At 41.8% G+C, this 19,256-nt stretch overlaps 1 protein-coding gene across 1 annotated transcript in view; it reads left to right on the forward strand.

Annotated features, from left to right (window-relative positions):
• LOC124789721 (collagen alpha-1(XVIII) chain-like) overlaps window positions 1-19,256 on the forward strand; it is a 971,515-nt gene that overhangs the window by 811,730 nt on the left and 140,529 nt on the right. Inside the window, exons 17-18 of the mRNA XM_047257171.1 lie at window positions 4,530-4,619; window positions 9,550-9,693. Of these exons, the coding sequence (XP_047113127.1) occupies window positions 4,530-4,619; window positions 9,550-9,693 (234 nt within the window). The remainder of the gene's footprint in view (window positions 1-4,529; window positions 4,620-9,549; window positions 9,694-19,256) is intronic.

The following is a 19,256-nucleotide window of genomic DNA, read 5'->3' on the forward strand; positions in this document are numbered from 1 at the left end:
CAGCGATAACGTAAACCGGCATAATATGCACTATTGGGCAACGGAAAATCCACGATGGCTGCGACAAGTGGAACATCAGCGACCTTGCCGGGTTAACGTATGGTGCGGCATTATGGGAGGAAGGATAATTGGCCCCCATTTTATCGATGGCAATCTAAATTGTGCAATGTATGCTGATTTACTACATAATGTTCTACCGATATTACTACAAGATGTTTCACTGCATGGCAGAATGGCAATGTACTTCCAACATGATAGATGTCCGGCACATAGCTCGCGTGTGGTTGAAGCGGTATTGAATAGCATATTTCATGACAGGTGGATTGGACATCGAAGCACCATACCATGGTCCACACATTCACCGGATCTGAAGTCCCCGGATTTCTTTCTGTGGGGAAAGTTGAAGGATATTTGCTATCGTGATCCACCGACAATGCCAGACAACATGCGTCAGCGCATTATCAATGCATGTGTGAACATTATGGAAGGTGAACTATTCGCTGTTGAGAGGAATGTCGTTACGTATACTGCCAAATGCATTCAGGTTGACGGTCATCATTTTGAGCATTTATTGCATTAATGTGGTTTTTACAGGTAATCACGCTGTAACAGCATGCGTTCTCAGAAGTTCACAAAGGTACATGTATCAAAATGGAACAACCGAAATAAAATGTTCAAACGTACCTACATTCTGTATTTTAATTTTAAAAAACCTACCTGTTACCAACTGTTCGTTTAAAATTGAGCCACATGTAGGGACTGGAAAAATTCGTTTATACGATAACGGGACGAATAACGCGAATTCGGCTGGTTTTAATGGGGTAATACGAATTCGGCGGTTTTTGAGGAAGTAACGCAAAATCGGAGTTTTTCAACAAAATTTCTCTGTGTCCTCGTAAGAAGAGTCGTAAATCTAATGACGTTTTATGTTGAAATGTTCTATGTTCAACTGTCGCACTACTTTTTGCAGTCGTGACGTAACTAGTGGCCTTTCGACTAACGACTTTTGCGAGCGCGTACGAACGACCACTGTGTGAATTTCGATTATTTATTTCAAATGCAGTGTATGTACCGCAGTGTGCCGATTCAAAGCAATGGTGCAATGAAAATCTATCACAAACACATCGCCAATGTTTATTAAATGCGGTTAATAACACAGCAACGATATAAGGCTTGAAGAAAGTGATCACTGAGACGAGACAGTAGCCGAATGAGTAAGCCATGACGTAACGGATAGTTCCGTGGCTTACGATACGAATTGATGTAAGTTTGTGTTCCACTGGTGCTAATATATATATTTTTTCCATCGTAGCGTTACCAACACAGTCTGGGTCTTTTGTTATGAATGTAATGCAAGTACTTGGAAGGAGGGTGAGCGCGAATACTGCCAACACTGTCATCGGTCATTAAGCTACAACTCGACCACTTATCACTGTAAAAGCAAAGGAAAAAATTCGAAAGAATAATACAAGTATGTTCTGTAATAAATGATGCATTACCGTCTGATTAGAGATCGAAGAATAAAATAAATATTTGGGCGTTTTATTTCCGAATGGTTGGTGAGGCAGGTATCTTACAGGACAGCGTTAATTTCTACGACGGAAACGAGCAGCTATAAAATTCATCTTTTTTTATTTGATTGATGATCGGTTTCACGTATCAGAACCCTTTCTCAAATCATCCAATCAAAGAAAAAGGTGTCCTCCGTGATAGTACGCAAACCAAGTTAATATTGTACATGATTGTGTTTAAGTCATTAGTCAAGTTTGCAGAGACCATTCATTGGCAGGACCACTGTTTTACTTATGCTCGCTGCCAAGCCTTGCTAATGAGTGCGTATTTTTCCGAATGTATTAATTATGAAAATTTTAATTTATATTGATATGATTGTTTTCAAATTTCGTTTAAATAAGGTTCGTTTAAGGAGTTACCAGACAGCTTGCCGCGCATGCGCAGAGCTGAAATCGCGTATAAGCAGCGCCTACTCCTACTCCTGCTTCTGGCTACTGGGAGTGTGGCTGTTCGGTGTATAAACAGTGAAAGAAAGCAACCAACATCTACCCGGAAAAATTTTTCTGGCGCTGCCAGATTGACGGATGCGCATAGCTGTCTGAGTTAGAGTGGTGGTACACTTCACTTGTCTCGTGTTTTGTTTGTGGCTTGTTTTTCAATCGTTTCGAAGCTATTGCAGTGCCCGCGTTCGGATATTTCACGTTTACACTTCATTGTTAACTGTCAGGTAGGCATATCAGATGTTTTGTCTGTTTTCACCCCATTTGCCCAGATATTGGTAAAAACAGCTGAAAATTTAACACATAAATGAGTCTTACTACCAGTTTGTATATGTATGTCAAAAAAAGTAATAATAATAATAATAATAATAAAGATACTACGGTAAAAGAAAGTATTTTTGTATTAAAAGACTGTGTTACTGATGGAAAATGGAATTTAAAACTCAAAACGTGTACAGAAACATATTATAAACTTTGTTTCCAAGCAACGTCTGAGTGAGCATTAAAAAAATAAAGAAAATTAAATCTCGTCTTATTTTTAACCCAAGTTAAATACCTTTTGTATTTTGGTACTTAGGAATACTTAAAAAATAACCTTCAAGGCTTCTTGGTGAAGTTCATACAGAAAAATCTCTTGAGGATGCAGCCAAGACATTTTATTTATTAAGAATAGCATTGCAAAGGCAGAGATTTTTGTTTACATTAAAAGATTTTCTTCTAAGTTTCATTATTGTTATTCCATAAGAAATTTCAACCATTTGACATAAATATTTAAGTCGATGAGAAAAATTCTCGAGTGTCCGAAATTGATTATGGATCTGAAAAAAAAGGAAGTTCTGTATTTTTTTGATCTGCTGGATACAACATTGATAAATTATTTTTTCCCAATATTTAAAAGATACGCATCACTCCACACCATTCTGGCCAAACGCAGCAACAGTATACAAATGTTAAAAATAGTCTCTGTTGCAGATACTTTATTGATGACAAGTTTCACACTCCAAGCGGATCTTCAGATCATTCTTGAGCAGCGGAGACCGGTTTCTGTGGTCTCCATGGCTCAAGAACAATATGAAGAAGCAGGAAACATGTCATCAATAAAATATCTGCAACATACTATTATTTTCATTTTTACCTTTGGTGTTTGTTTTTAAATAATTATTTGTGTCAAAAATTTTTGTTAAAATAATTTTTCTCCATACTTGTCTCATGTTTGGCCCACTCTGTCTTAGTAGTAGTTCCATTTTCAACATAGCATTGAAAAATGGTTAAATATGACGAAAATAGGTAACTGATAATAGGAAAAGCTTGCCAGAAAATAACACCGACAAATAACACTGAAAAGTGCAAAAAATAACACCGATTTTGGCCATAAAATAACACCGATTTTTTTTCCTGTCCCTAGTCATATGTTTGTGACTATTAGGCTACAGCACCATCTATAACGAAGCGGTAAAAGTGGTCCAACTGAAACATATTTCTTTACGTACTACACAAATATGTAATAAAAAATGGAGGTTCCTATTTTAAAAAACGCAGTTGATATCCATTTGACCTATGGCAGCACCATCTAGCAGGCCAATCATAGTGCCATCGGGTTTCCCTCTTCAAGCTAGACAAGTTTCGTTCTGCATAGTTTTTTCGTTTGACGCTTAGTTCATGAGATATCTGGCCCGGTCACATTCAATGGACCACCCTGTATAACTGCTAAATATGGAGCTATTTTATCAGCATACTCTGAGAGGAACCTGACTGGTATATGATCTGGACACGAGGCCTTGCCTTTATTAAGTGATTTAAGCTGCTTTTTTACACCGGGGCTATCTACTTCTATGTTTCTCATCTTGGCAGTTGTTCTTGATTGGAATTCGGGAATATTTACTTCGTTTTCTTTGGTGAAGGAGTTTCAGAAAACCGTGTTTAATAACTCTGCTTTAGTGGCACTGTCATCAGTGACTTCACCGTTGTCATCGCGTAGTGGAGGTATTGATTGTGTCTTGCCACTGGTGTGCTTTATGTATGACCAGAATCTCTGTGGGTTTTCTGCCAGATTTCGAGACAGAACTTTGTTGAGGAAATTATAAAAGCATCTCACATTGAAGTACGCACCATATTTCGAACTTCCGTAAAACTTTGCCAATCTTGGGGATTTTGCATTCTTTTAAATTTGGCATGCTTTTTTTGTTGCCTCTGCAACAACGATCTGACCCGTTGTGTGTATCATGGGTGTTCAGTACCATCACTTATTAATTTATGTGGTATATATCACTCAATCAGCATTTTGCTGATACATATAGCATTTCCAGGCACATAAGAAATTATGTCAGGAAATAACATGATGTACCAGAAATCACACCTCAGACTTCTGTCAGTTCTCTCTGTGCAAATTTAAATCCTAACAGCTATGTCTAGTTTTTCCTAAACGGTAATATTAAAACCGCTTTCTTCATATTATCACTACTTTCGAGAGTGTTGCATTCTTAGGAAAGATAATTGGAATTGTCTTTTCTGTTCTAGGGAGCTCCTGGTAGACCCGGCCCAGCCGGACCCCCAGGCTTGCCAGGCTTGAAGGGTGACAAGGGAGATGCCGCAGAAATACCTCCTGGCGTATGTACCTGGCATTGAATCACTGCCTCAACTTCTACTATTTTTTTCTGTTGACAGTACTGTAAGCACTTGGTGTAATATGACTTCAGTAAGAAAACACTCTCTTCCAACATGCTTCACAAATTATTTAGTTTTATGCTAGGTTTTGTGTAGTTGAGATACTTGAGTGAGTATAGGAAGGAAGAACGAAGATGAAATTAGAAGAAAAACTGACAGAGCAGTACAGTAAGTATTTCAGAAAAGACAGATCATTGCTTGTCCTGGCCTTTACATTAAGACATTTGATGGAGAAAAAAATGAGAAGTTGGAAAAGACAGGTATTTACTGATATTGAGAAAGTCTGACAGTATGCCTTGTCAGTAAAGAAGAAGGGAGTTTGGGTTTAACGTCCCACTGAGATTAAGGTCATTAGAGACAGAGCACAAACTCGGATCGTATCAAGTATGTGGAAAGAAATAAGATGTGCCCTTCCAAAGGAACCATCATGGCATTTTCATGGAGCAATTTAGAGAAATCATGGAAAACCTGAATCTGGATGGCCAGATGCATGTTTAAACCTTCACTCTCCTGAATGGGTGTCCAGTGTGCTAAGCACTACACCATCTCACTTTATCTGCCTGTTGATTTGGAAACATAAAGGTATAAACAAGTTAGTAGGGTTGAAGTGCAATAATACAGTATGTGCAAAAATTGTGAAGTTGAAACAGGACATCTGTGATGTGGAAGTGTACTGATCGCCATATTATCTGTCATAAACGTGCACAAAATTCATAAGAATGTTTAACAAAAATTAGGAGAAGATTCAACTAGAGCCACATTGTGTGATCTTAAGCTTTCCTGGTCAGCCAGCTGTTTGTATTGAAGATGACAACAAGGTATGCATTCAGAGTATTATGTGTCATAAACGACGGTTAAGGGCTGGACGCACCCGGAAGGAATACGAACGAAAGCCACATTGTTTGCAGAGAACATCCTGATATGATGTGAGGGCAAAATTTTAGTGCAAATGCAAGTATGCAACCAGGAGGGAGCAAAATTTGGAAGAGCAAAACAGCGTTGGTGATAAGGGGAAGGAAGGAAGGGGAAAGGTTAAATATATGGATAATCATTTAAAGCGGTCAGAAGTTATGAGTTTATGAGTACTTAGGAAGTATGATGTTAGGTAAAGGCAAATAACCGAAGAAACAGCGAAAAGAATGCAAGAAACAAATAACTTCTACCAGATTGAAAGGGATATTTAATGGAACAGAGCTGTCCCCGTAGAAATGTAAGTAAGTTCTATATTCAGCTTATTATGAACACATTCTAGCATATGTGGATGGTACACGGACTACAACAAAAGTAGAAGAAAACTGAATGTAGGCAACAAAGGTGAAATATTTAAGAAGTATCAAAGGTAAAACAAGAAGGACAGACTCAGAAATAAGATCAGAAAAAGAACGAGAATCTAGAAACTTCAGGACAAGATATTGTTCTGACCAGGAACACAGGGAAATACATGGTCGGAAAACAGATACAATTTATTAGATCACAGACTGGTATCAACAAGAATACAATGAAGGTATTTAACATGACTTGAACACATTTAACAACTGATGGCCCAGAAGCTCATACTTGGCTTATGAAGATGCTATCCATGTCAGGTGTTACTCTTGTAGTGCTGCATGTAAATGGCAGATCTTGTGATGGTGGCTGCTGACTGACAGGGGCAGCCACTTAAGGTAGTTGCAGGTGCACCATTTGAATGTCGGTGCCCACTAAGCTTACTGTAGTGGCCACTGTGAGCGGTAGGTGTAGTAACTGGTGGGTTACTACACTACTACTTCCTTGCAGGGGCAAGTGGAGTGAGAGACCAGGTGTTGACATCTGTGATGCTATGACTGAAGAGACATGAGAAATTTCCTACCTGCTGGGGCTGGCGCATACAGATGAAAGAGGTTAAAGTGATGGCACTCCTGCTGCCATAGGGGCTTGAGAGTCTTCTGGACATCAGAGTTCATGATGAAGGGTACTGGCAGAGGCTGTGATGATGGTGAGCTGGAGAGAAGAGGCTCTGGCAACAGAGACCATGCTTCTGTCTCAATGCTGTTGCTATTTGCACAATGCAATGGAAGGCACCATCACCTGCCTCACGGAGCAATCCTGCCATCAATGTTGGCAGAGTAAAGACCGTCGGGGCAGGTGGGCACGACCCGGCCTGCTTGATCCCTGGAGCAGTCAAGGCCGACAAAGAAGAAGGAACCCAGTGCCTATCCTGTGGCACAAATTGTACCAGTGTCGTGCCAAGTTGACCTATAGTGCAAACCTTGTAGATGTGGCGACCACACTGGCAGTGGACGATGCCCAGAATCCATTGAGGATGCTGTCCAAATGCCCTGGCCCAGACTGGTGTACCAAGTGTGTATGTGAACAAAACCAGTGCCGCTGGGGACGCGTGCGCGGCAGCAAGAGGTGTGAGCAGCGTCTGCGGCTGACAGGTGTGCGTGAGCTCTGCAGGACACTTGGCCCCAATTGCTGTCGTTCTGTAACAGCTTAAGAAAAATCTGAGGGCTTCTCCGGCCAGAAAATCTTCTACACAACTTTGTCTTAGAAGTTGGACAAGGCATCCTGCCTTGCTGTTTGACTCAGGAGGGAAGGGAGGTGCCATGTTATGGTGAATGCCATTGTGTGAATGAAAGTCCTTGAAAGATTGCACCATGAACTGACAATCTCCTGCACACTAGGTTCTGTGCACCGGGCCTGCATGCTGTCAACAGTGGCAACATCGCTCTGGGCCCCTAATTGCTGACCCACCATGCAGGAGATCTTGAACGACTGTGCAATATTCGAAACATCTTCTAATGTAGTGTCCTCAAACGGAAGAGCATATTGATGCATCTTTTTTTATCTGGGGCTGAGTGAATGATTGTATCTTGGACATTGGTGTCAGCATAAGACTACTGAAACTTAACTGTGATGAACCAACACATATTACTGAGGCTATAAGAATCGGTTTCCGAAGCTCAGTACAACTGCTGAAGCTGTTTGTGACTTGGGTAGAATTCCACATGTGCAAGCTTGTGGTGACAGAGGGGCAGCAAACTACACATATCGTTAAAAGAAAGAGACGGTGATGGTTCGTGCAGAGCAGCTAACTGGCAGAGTAAGTGATACATACAAAGGGGTATCCACAATAAGAGAAGAGCCCTACAGACCTCTTTGTTGACCACCCGGAATGCCACAAAATGTTTGTAAAGCTGCTTCTTGTAAGCATCCCAGTCTTCCACAGATTCATCATAGGAGGTGGGGGATCGGGGGAATAGCAGCAGGTGAACAACTGATGGCTGAGCCCAGGTCAACATAGCCAACGACTGTCCCAACACAGCTATATGCACCTATTGTTGCAGAAGTGACCTGAGTAAAGCCTCTGTGAAAGAGCCAAATGGTTGAAGAAACATACGAAAATTTGATACTTGACATTGACACATGTGCTCTAACAAACAACATGAGGAAACACATGGCCATAAGACAGATACAATTATTGGGTCAGGGAATGACATCAACATGAATACAATGAAGGTAGTTTACACGTCTTGAATGCTTTCAGTAACTGAGGTTCCAGAGGTCTGTGCATGGCCTTATGAAGATGCTGTCCAGGTCAAGTGTCGCTACCAAATGAGGTGGTGCAGTTGTTTGCACACTTGACTTGCATTTGGCAGGATGACGGTTCAAACCCGCATCTGGGCAGGATAGTTCCTTTGAAAGGGCATGACTAATTTCCTTCCCCATCCTTGACACAATCCGAGCTTGTGCTCCGTCTCTAACAACCTCAGTGTCGATGGGACGTTAAACCCAGTCTTCCTTCCTTCCTTTCCCTCAGGTGTCACTAGTGTAGTGCTGCGTGCACGAGGCGGATCTACTGACAACAGTCAGTGACTGGGTTAGTTCTGGCTGTTGCAGGCATGCTGTCTGAATGTCGACTGGCCCGAATTGTATCCACTGTGGGTGGTAGGTGTTGAAACTGGGGGGGTTACTACAGACAGAGACAGCAAAGTTGAAGTGGTGTGGACTTAGGAGAAAGTTCAAAAAACAACATTATCTGAAAGGTTAACTGAAGAGAGACTGTGAGGAAGATACAGAAAGAGATGGACAGGTACAGTGAGGGAGTGCTTAAAAAGAGAGGAACAAAACCAGAAAATGTGTTTCAAGAGGAAGCTGAAAGTGGCAGTGAAGAAGAAGAAGAAGGTGTTGGACTGTTAGATCACTCTCTAGCTGGAAGCTGCAGAAAACAGACTCCATCTTTTTGGAAACCAGACATGATTATGTAGTAGACATAGAAATACTGCAATCTGGGCCCAGTGGAAGGAACTGCCTCTGCTCGTAATGCTGGAAATCAAGAGGCACTACAAAACCATACTGAGCAGCTACTATTTTGACAAACAGATTTCATTAACCAGATTTCAGTTAATGTTCACTCTTTGATACTACTAAACCTGAGCCGATTCCTCCGTCCATTTATGTTAAATTTTGCCCCACTATAAATGGATGTGCCAGTAATTTATTTTAATGTTTAATGGTTTTCAATGTACTATTATATGTATTTAGCATTAGCAGCTAACTTCTTTGATAATTGTAAGCCCTTTGCTTTGTTTTTGTTTGTAACAGTATGCACAGTAATATCTCTGCCAGTGATGCTAGACATCATTCTAATAACTCAAAAACCTGTAAAAATAGATAATTAGGAACAACAGTGGCAAACAAGTGTTTTTTTTATGTTGTACTGTTTAATTTGAGAAACATATTATCGTAAATATAAATACTCTTACTTGTCCTTGGTGCTAGTATGAATAGCTTTATCTTCACAGTACAAACTAAGAGCTTTACTGTTGAAATGTTCAAATGCTCATGCAGTGAGGCTAAATGAACTGTATGCTTTCCTGCCTATTTACAGCTGAAGGGAGAGAAAGGGGACCCAGGAATTGGCATCCCGGGACCTCCAGGACCTCCTGGGCCAGTGGGGTCCTCTGCTAACCCGGACGCCACCTACATCCCGGTGCCTGGGCCACCGGGACCCCCTGGTCCACCGGGACCTCCGGTGAGTCCTGCATCACTGACAAAAGTCGTAGGCCTTATACCTAGGTGTACATCTCCTTATATGCTGAGAACAATTCCATGCTTAGTGCCAAGCTGTCTAGTGCCCGAGGGTGTAGAAGTCACCCTGCAGTCGTCAGGAGTTATTTTCCTTGAGTGTTGTAGCAGAGGCAGCCTACTACAATTTGTCAATAGTACCTCTGTTAGTATGGAGAAAGGATGAGGTCATCTGAAGACTGTCAAAAGAGAGTACTAAAAATAGTAGAAGGCCAGAGAGAAGAATGGACTAGTAGATTGGGAAGATTGACAGTGGACATTATTTTTGGTGTAGGGCAGCTTTAAGAGGGACACTAAAAACATGGTAAGAATTTAGTAATGGTAGTGCTGGACAGTGAGAAAGCATATGATAGTGTGAAATGAAGCAAGATCTGGTAAATCATTCAGAAAATGGGAAATGGAAGGATGACTATGAGAAGAATAAAAGAAATGTACCAAGAAACTGTGAGTTCTGTAAAAGCAGGAGGAGAGAAGACAGTGCTCTGTCCCCTTTACTTTTCACTATTGTTGTAGACTAAATAATGGAAGGAGTGGCAACGTGAGTAGGATATTAAAATATAGAAGCAATGCTGTTTGCAGATAATTTAAAGAAGTGGAGAAGGAGAGTTACATGAAAGGCTGAATATGTGGAAGGAAGTATAAAGCAATGGTGACTGTGAGTAATAATATGAGAGTAGCAATGGACAATAAGTTTTAGAGAGCAAACACTAAAGAAAGTGGGAAGTTTCAAGTACCTGAGGAGTGTAATTTAGGATGAATGGTAAGTAGATCAATGAAAGATGAAGGCAAGCACTTGGATTCCTGCAGAGTGTAAGAAGCCTCATCTGGAGCAATTACCATATTTACTCGAATCTAAGCCGCACTTTTTTCCGGGTTTTGTAATCCAAAAAACCGCCTGCGGCTTAGAATCAAGTGCAAAGTAAGTGGAAGTTTTGAAAAATGTTGGTAGGTGCCGGCACAACTAACTTCTGCCATCGAATATATGTAGCGCTACACAGGCATGCTTTGCAGGTACAAAGAAAAATACTGATGCCAAAACCTCCACGTCAATAGATAAATTAAAAGAAAAGCTGGAAGAATGTAAACATTATGCCATGTATTCTTTCGTGTTTGCATTTAAATCCTGTCTGCCTAATAAACTACGAAACTAAAATGAGACAACAGCAAATGCGGAAGAATATACATATCGTGTCATGTTTATATTCGTATTATTCCTATGCCGAATAGTGATAGGCCTACAGTCAGAAATGAAGCACGGGAACTGACTACATTTTTAAATCTAAGATGAATCTAATTTCTGTGCAGAATGTAATGTAGTAAAGAGGCGTCTGCAAAGATTTTCAAACGGAGAAAAATTTTCGCTAAACTCTCATTCAGAACATCTTCTATCATACGCAGCCTATTATTTGGTTCCTGTTGTTCATTATCAAAGAAAGCAGCAATGTAAGTAACAACAAATAGCAGTCTCTTGCCATTGTTTCGCTTATGAGACAATTCCTCTCTTTTATTGTAAGCAGTGGTAGCGCGCACAAAAGCAAGCCATGCCGCGAGCAGCGACAGGTCGTTAACAGTCATTATCAGAATGCGCCAAACAATGCATGACACAGTACAATAATGCATTTTCAGCTTAGAGTGACGTAAACACCTATAACAAAGAGAATGGCACTTATCAGATCAAAGCAAAATAAGCAGTCGATTCAAACCAGTCGAAGCACATAGCAATGGCTACTTGGTAAAGCTTAACTGTTAAGCTTACGACTCGAACCAAACTACTGTAGCTGTATCTTCATCCATTCGACCTCAATTGTGTTTCATTTTACAATGGACCATCTTTGTTTCGATCTGGAGGGCCGGTCTAAAACTTATCTCTCACCTTGAATTTCGAGGCTCAAATTTCAGGAGCGGCTTAGGTTCGGGAAATTTTTTTTCCCTTGATTTCGAGTTTCATTTTTCAGGTGCGGCTTAGATTCAAGTGCGGCTTAGATTCGAGTAAATACGTTACCTAACTCCAAAAAGTAGACAAAAGGTATAACAAGCATATTATGCCCCAGCCCTACTGTATACATTGGAAATTTGAATAAAGAGGACAAGGCGGGCAAGGAGGATACATGCTGAAATTTAAGGTAAGTGTGATAGGATTAACTAGAATTAATAGCGCAAGGAATGAGGTGGTGAGAAAAATAGTGAAAGAGATGCCCTTGCAAGAGGCCATAAAAAAGACAAGATTAAAATGGTATGCATATGTTCAATGAATGAGTGCTGGGAGTATACCAAGACAGCCCTGGAAAGACATTAGGAGGCAAGGTATCTAGTGGAAGACTGTTGCAGTGAAGGGAAGTGTGATGAAGAGAGGAGGAGACTGGGACAGAGTGGAGAGAGAAGCAAAAGATGGAGAGGCCAATGTTCCCAATAAAAAACAGCTAGGTGCAGCAAACTGTGGAAGATGATGTAACGGTTATGATTATGAGTTGGGCAAACTCTGTGAAAATGTGACTTCAGTATGTATACCCAGACTGGCTGGCAATAGCTTCTGTAGATTTCTATCATTATTACTAGCATCTCTGTATGTATGTGTAGGTAGCAGTTCTTTGCTTGTGCTTGTGATGACCAACATGGGACCTTTAAGGAAAGTAGGAATTCTGCTATGGCAGAAGATTGAAACTGGTGCTTATGTATTGAAGAGAAATACAAATAAGCTAGTGAAGCACAACATATGAAAATGTGTGGACATTGTTTGTGAGTGAGATACAGTGTATGTATTGGGTTTGTGAGCAATTGCAAATGTATCCTTTCAGTGCTTCAAACAATACACAATTTGTGGTAGAGCACAAATGTTTAATGAACCATCTTATGCCTTGTGACTTTTCCAGAAACACAAAAATAATTTGTATAGAGGTTGCTTGTGAACAGGAGTGATCAATAATAAATGCATCTAAACAAACCTAGAAGTTAATACCTGTAATCAATGTACCTGAAAGGAGGAGATTTGAATGTGACTGCAATGAGGGAAACTATCATATTAAATAAGGAGAGATCAACTACTTGGTCTAAAGTACAATGATAAGTACCATATGCCATGCACTTTGCAGTGGTTTTTGCAGTATATATGTAGGTGTAGATGTCTGAACACCAACAATAGCAACAGTGATAAAAGAAAAGATTATATTTCATAGCATCTTTAACAAATTCATTTGTCTGTAGACTTATGAGTCTTGTAATTTGTGCAGTAACTGCTTTTTCTGACCAATAGGTGTTCTCTAACATAATCTTAACCAAATAATAAATATCCAGTTCTGCATGCTGGACTTGTGATCATATGCATCACTGCAGGAAAGTTTTTCCTTCTCATCCCATGTGGTAAGTCTCCCCTGATTTGTGGTTATGGGTGACTTCCCAAAATCTACCCCTTTTCCTAGACCTCTCCAGTTGTCCCTCACCCCTTTTCCTTCCACCTCAACACTTGTGCCTGAGGAAGGAGCCACTGGCTCTGAAAGCTTGTCTAATTACAACCCTCTTTTATGTGTTTCTGCCACCGCTTGGGGAGTAGATATTTTATCTATCCAGTTAAATTTCCGCAGAAGAAGGTATACAAACTTTTCTCCCTGCATCACTGCAGGGAAGAAGGTATGTAAACTTGGTACAGGCTGTGGTGACTATTAGTGCCACTTCTGGACCTCTCATCGCAAATGAATTTCAAAAGTGTGCCACGGTAATGCCAAGAACAGTGTTTGGTTGCAACTGGAATGCACTGTCACTAACTGGAGCTGTGGAGTGTCTTTGTAACACATCATGAGGTGCTGTGAATTTATCATAAGCCAGCACTGTGCAGGGCTGTAGTGCAGAATGCATACTATCCCTGCAGCCAGTGAAACTGTGGTACACACATGTGCATGTTTTAGCATCGAGAAACCATGCTGTAGGTGTGATAAATTATATACTGATATTGGAGAGGGGAGAATATCAGCCTCATTAATTACGAGGGTTAGCATATGTAATTGCAGATCAGAAAAAGAAAATGTTTAGTGTCGCTTATAATAATGTCCCCATAATAGTAGGAACAGAAAACTCCATCAATTTTACCTTCCATTAGGAATGTGGGGTGCACTCAATGACTGTGATATGACTTTCAAAATGGTGGAGCACAACAATCAGTCACCCTTCCCTTTCAGGCTTTATTGAAGCAAATCTAGATTTTGGCTAGTGCTTAGCCATTATTAGTGCACTATTTCATAGTTTCAATAATTTCCTAGAATGTCAGTCCCCTGTTTTTTGGGGTTCTGTCACAGTTCATTCAGGATAAATTTCCTAGTACATCAGTCCCTGTTGTTTGGGCGTCTCTCACAGTTCATTCAAGACTGAGTCGTGAATGAACTGTGACAGATGTTGGTGATGGGAGTGTGTTTATAACTGTGATTAATATCTACGTATAAATCCACATCCATACTCTGCAAACCACTGTGAAATGTAGCATGGTCATATCTATTGAGATTAGTACAGATTTCAGTTGTGGAATAATTTGAGTGCAGATAAGTCATAGCAACTGGGTGCTTTTACAGGCTACCGGGCTCAGGAGTGGTGGAATATTTCAAGGAAAACTTACAAGAGTTACTTGTACATTTCTTGATCAACTAACAATATTTGGGAGAGATTTGAACTTAACAGATGTAGACTGGGACACAGTCATTATGGTCAGTGGTAGAGACAGGGATTCGTGTAACATTGTTCTAAATGCCTTATCTAAAAATTACCCAGAGCTGTTATTCCAGGAAATAACATAAGAGGGTAACATCCTAGATCTTCTGGTTAAAAACGGGTACAGACTTGATTAAGTTACTGTAGAGTAGAAAATCTGTGACCATAAGGCCATTACAGCACTGATGACTATAGTTGTCATAGGCATGTTAATAAAAGTAGGAAGATATTTCTGCCTACTAAGTGCAACAAGAAGACAGAATTCAGATTTGGTGAGCTATTGGCATCAAACATCCATCTCCGAGGCTGAAAATGTTGAATGTAAATTGACGAAATTTGAGAGTATTGTGCAATACACCGTAAATACATTTACGCTGAGCAGCATTGTGAGGGACCCACTGTGATTCAACAGCCACGTTACAAAGTTGTTCTAGAAACGCAGAGAGCTTGACCATAGATTTACAAATAATTGAAGCCTGAACAATGAACAAAAACTGAACCAGTCACAGCTTGTGCAACATTTTACCAATGTGCTACAATAATTTTATAATTAATAATTTAATACTGCTAGAAATAATATACAATCTAAAAAAAAATGATCGTAGCAAAGGGAATTGAACCTGAGCCAACATGTAGCCAGTGGGTGCACTTTACCGTCATGCCACAGCACCCATATGTCAACAACTGCTCAGAAATTGCCCGTACTCTATTGTAAGCAGATAGTGTTTCTCCATGTCACCATGACTTAATATTGTTGCGATATTAGCTCTATCTAATGCAATATGATAAAGTATGTTGTTTGTATGTTTATAATTTCCGCTACAGGTGTTTTTTTAAATTATATATATATATATATATATATATATATATATATATATATATATATATATATATATATATATATATATATATATATAAATACAAAGATGAGGTGACTTACCGAACAAAAACGCTGGCAGGTCGATAGACACACAAACAAACACAAACATACACACAAAATTCAAGCTTTCGCAACAAATTGTTGCCTCATCAGGAAAGAGGGAAGGAGAGGGGAAGACGAAAGGAAGTGGGTTTTAAAGGAGAGGGTAAGGAGTCATTCCAATCCCGGGAGCGGAAAGACTTACCTTAGGGGGAAAAAAGGACAGGTATACACTCGCACACACGCACATATCCATCCACACATACAGACACAAGCAGACATATTTAAAGACAAAGAGTTTGGGCAGAGATGTCAGTCGAGGCAGAAGTGTAGAGGCAAAGAAGTTGTTGAAAGACAGGTGAGGTATGAGTGGCGGCAACTTGAAATTGGCGGAGATTGAGGCCTGGCGGATGACGAGAAGAGAGGATATACTGAAGGGCAAGTTCCCATCTCCGGAGTTCGGATAGGTTGGTGTTGGTGGGAAGTATCCAGATAACCCGGACGGTGTAACACTGTGCCAAGATGTGCTGGCCGTGCACCAAGGCATGTTTAGCCACAGGGTGATCCTCATTACCAACAAACACTGTCTGCCTGTGTCCATTCATGCGAATGGACAGTTTGTTGCTGGTCATTCCCACATAGAATGCGTCACAGTGTAGACAGGTCAGTTGGTAAATCACGTGGGTGCTTTCACACGTGGCTCTGCCTTTGATCGTGTACACCTTCCGGGTTACAGGACTGGAGTAGGTAGTGGTGGGAGGGTGCATGGGACAGGTTTTGCATCGGGGGCGGTTACAAGGATAGGAGCCAGAGGGTAGGGAAGGTGGTTTGGGGATTTCATAGGGATGAACTAACAGGTTACGAAGGTTAGGTGGACGGCGGAAAGACACTCTTGGCGGAGTGGGGAGGATTTCATGAAGGATGGATCTCATTTCAGGGCAGGATTTGAGGAAGTCGTATCCCTGCTGGAGAGCCACATTCAGAGTCTGGTCCAGTCCCGGAAAGTATCCTGTCACAAGTGGGGCACTTTTGTGGTTCTTCTGTGGGGGATTCTGGGTTTGAGGGGACGAGGAAGTGGCTCTGGTTATTTGCTTCTGTACCAGGTCGGGAGGGTAGTTGCGGGATGCGAAAGCTGTTTTCAGGTTGTTGGTGTAATGATTCAGGGATTCCGGACTGGAGCAGATTCGTTTGCCACGAAGACCTAGGCTGTAGGGAAGGGACCGTTTGATGTGGAATGGGTGGCAGCTGTCATAATGGAGGTACTGTTGCTTGTTGGTGGGTTTGATGTGGACAGACGTGTGAAGTTGGCCATTGGACAGGTGGAGGTCAACGTCAAGGAAAGTGGCATGGGATTTGGAGTAGGACCAGGTGAAACTGATGGAACCAAAGGAGTTGAGGTTGGAGAGGAAATTCTGGAGTTCTTCTTCACTGTGAGTCCAGATCATGAAGATGTCATCAATAACTCTGTACCAAACTTTGGGTTGGCAGACTTGGGTAACCAAGAAGGCTTCCTCTAAGCGACCCATGAATAGGTTGGCGTATGAGGGGGCCATCCTGGTACCCATGGCTGTTCCCTTTAATTGTTGGTATGTCTGGCCTTCAAAAGTGAAGAAGTTGTGGGTCAGGATGAAGCTGGCTAAGGTGATGAGGAAAGAGGTTTTAGGTAGGGTGGCAGGTGATCGGCGTGAAAGGAAATGCTCCATCGCAGCGAGGCCCTGGACGTGCGGAATATTTGTGTATAAGGACGTGGCATCAATGGTTACAAGGATGGTTTCCGGGGGTAACAGATTGGGTAAGGATTCCAGGCGTTCAAGGAAGTGGTTGGTGTCCTTGATGAAGGATGGGAGACTGCATGTAATGGGTTGAAGGTGTTGATCTACGTAGGCAGAGATACGTTCTGTGGGGGCTTGGTAACCAGCTACAATGGGGCGGCCGGGATGATTGGGTTTGTGGATTTTAGGAAGAAGGTAGAAGGTAGGGGTGCGGGGTGTCGGTGGGGTCAGGAGGTTGATGGAGTCAGGTGAAAGGTTTTGCAGGGGGCCTAAGGTTCTGAGGATTCCTTGAAGCTCCGCCTGGACATCGGGAATGGGGTTACCTTGGCAAACTTTGTATGTGGTGTTGTCTGAAAGCTGACGCAGCCCCTCAGCCACATACTCCCGACGATCAAGTACCACGGTCGTGGAACCCTTGTCTGCCGGAAGAATGATGATGGATCGGTCAGCCTTCAGATCACGGGAAGGACGGAGGGATATGGGTTTTAAGGGAGAGGGTGGGGAGTCGTTCCGATCCCGGGAGCGGAAGGACTTGCCTTGGGGGGAAAAAAGGACAGGTGTGCACTCGCGCGCACGCACGTGTCCATCCACACATGCACAGGCACGGGCAGACATCAAAGTTATTATTTTTTTCTGGGCAATTTTTTGCATCATACAATAGTTCAAACAATTGGGGAGAATTTGTGTGTGCTGCAAATTACATAACATTGTTTATGCATGCAATGGATTCTTCAGGCGTATTAATTTTTCTAGGGACAACATTTTGCTCCCCTTCTTCTTCCTTTGTTTCTTCTTCATCATCCTCTGTGTTCCGGGTTTCTATTAAATCTGTTTGTGAAGTGAAAGTGGAGTGAACTGACAGAAAGTTATCACTTCGAATGTAACAAATGTCTGCTTGTGTCTGTGTATGTGTGGATGGATGTGTGTGTGTGTGCGAGTGTATACCTGTCCTTTTTTCCCCCTAAGGTAAGTCTTTCCGCTCCCGGGATTGGAATGACTCCTTACCCTCTCCCTTAAAACCCACATCCTTTTGTCTTTCCTTCTCCTTCCCTCTTTCCTGACGAGGCAACCATTGGTTGCGAAAGCTAGAATTTTGTGTGTATGTTTGTGTTTGTTTGTGTGTCTATCGACCTGCCAGCGTTTTTGTTCGGTAAGTCACCTCATCTTTGTATTTTTATATATATATATATATATATATATCTAAAAAGAAAGATGATGAAACTTACCAAACAAAAGCGCTGGCAGGTCGATAGACACACAAACAAACACAAACATACACACAAAATTCTAGCTTTCGCAACCAATGGTTGCCTCGTCAGGAAAGAGGGAAGCAGAAGGAAAGACAAAAGGATATGTGTTTTAAGGGAGAGGGTAAGGAGTCATTCCAATCCCGGGAGCGGAAAGACTTACCTTAGGGGGAAAAAAGGACAGGTATACACTCGCACACACACACATATCCATCCACACATACACAGACACAAGCAGACATTTGTAAAGGCAAAGAGTTTGGGCAGAGATGTCAGTCGGGGCGGATGTACAGAGGCAAAGATGAAGTTGAAAGACAGGTGGGGTATGAGCGGCGGCAAATTGAAATTAGAAATTAGCGGAGATTGAGGCCTGGCGGATAGCGAGAAGAAAGGATATGCTGAAGGGCAAGTTCCCATCTCCGGAGTTCTGACAGGTTGGTGTTAGTGGGAAGTATCCAGATAACCCGGACGGTGTAACACTGTGCCAAGATGTGCTGGCCGTGCACCAAGGCATGTTTAGCCACAGGGTGATCCTCATTACCAACAAACACTGTCTGCCTGTGTCCATTCATGCGAATGGACAGTTTGTTGCTGGTCATTCCCACATAGAATGCTTCACAGTGTAGGCAGGTCAGTTGGTAAATCACGTGGGTGCTTTCACACGTGGCTCTGCCTTTGATCGTGTACACCTTCCGGGTTACAGGACTGGAATAGGTGGTGGTGGGAGGGTGCATGGGACAGGTTTTACACCGGGAGCGGTTACAGGGGTAGGAGCCAGAGGGTAGGGAAGGTGGTTTGGGGATTTCATAGGGATGAACTAAGAGGTTGCGAAGGTTAGGTGGACGGCGGAAAGACACTCTTGGTGGAGTGGGGAGGATTT

Source organism: Schistocerca piceifrons, chromosome 3, assembly GCF_021461385.2.
Source record: "Schistocerca piceifrons isolate TAMUIC-IGC-003096 chromosome 3, iqSchPice1.1, whole genome shotgun sequence".
Taxonomy (NCBI): Eukaryota; Metazoa; Arthropoda; class Insecta; order Orthoptera; family Acrididae; genus Schistocerca; species Schistocerca piceifrons.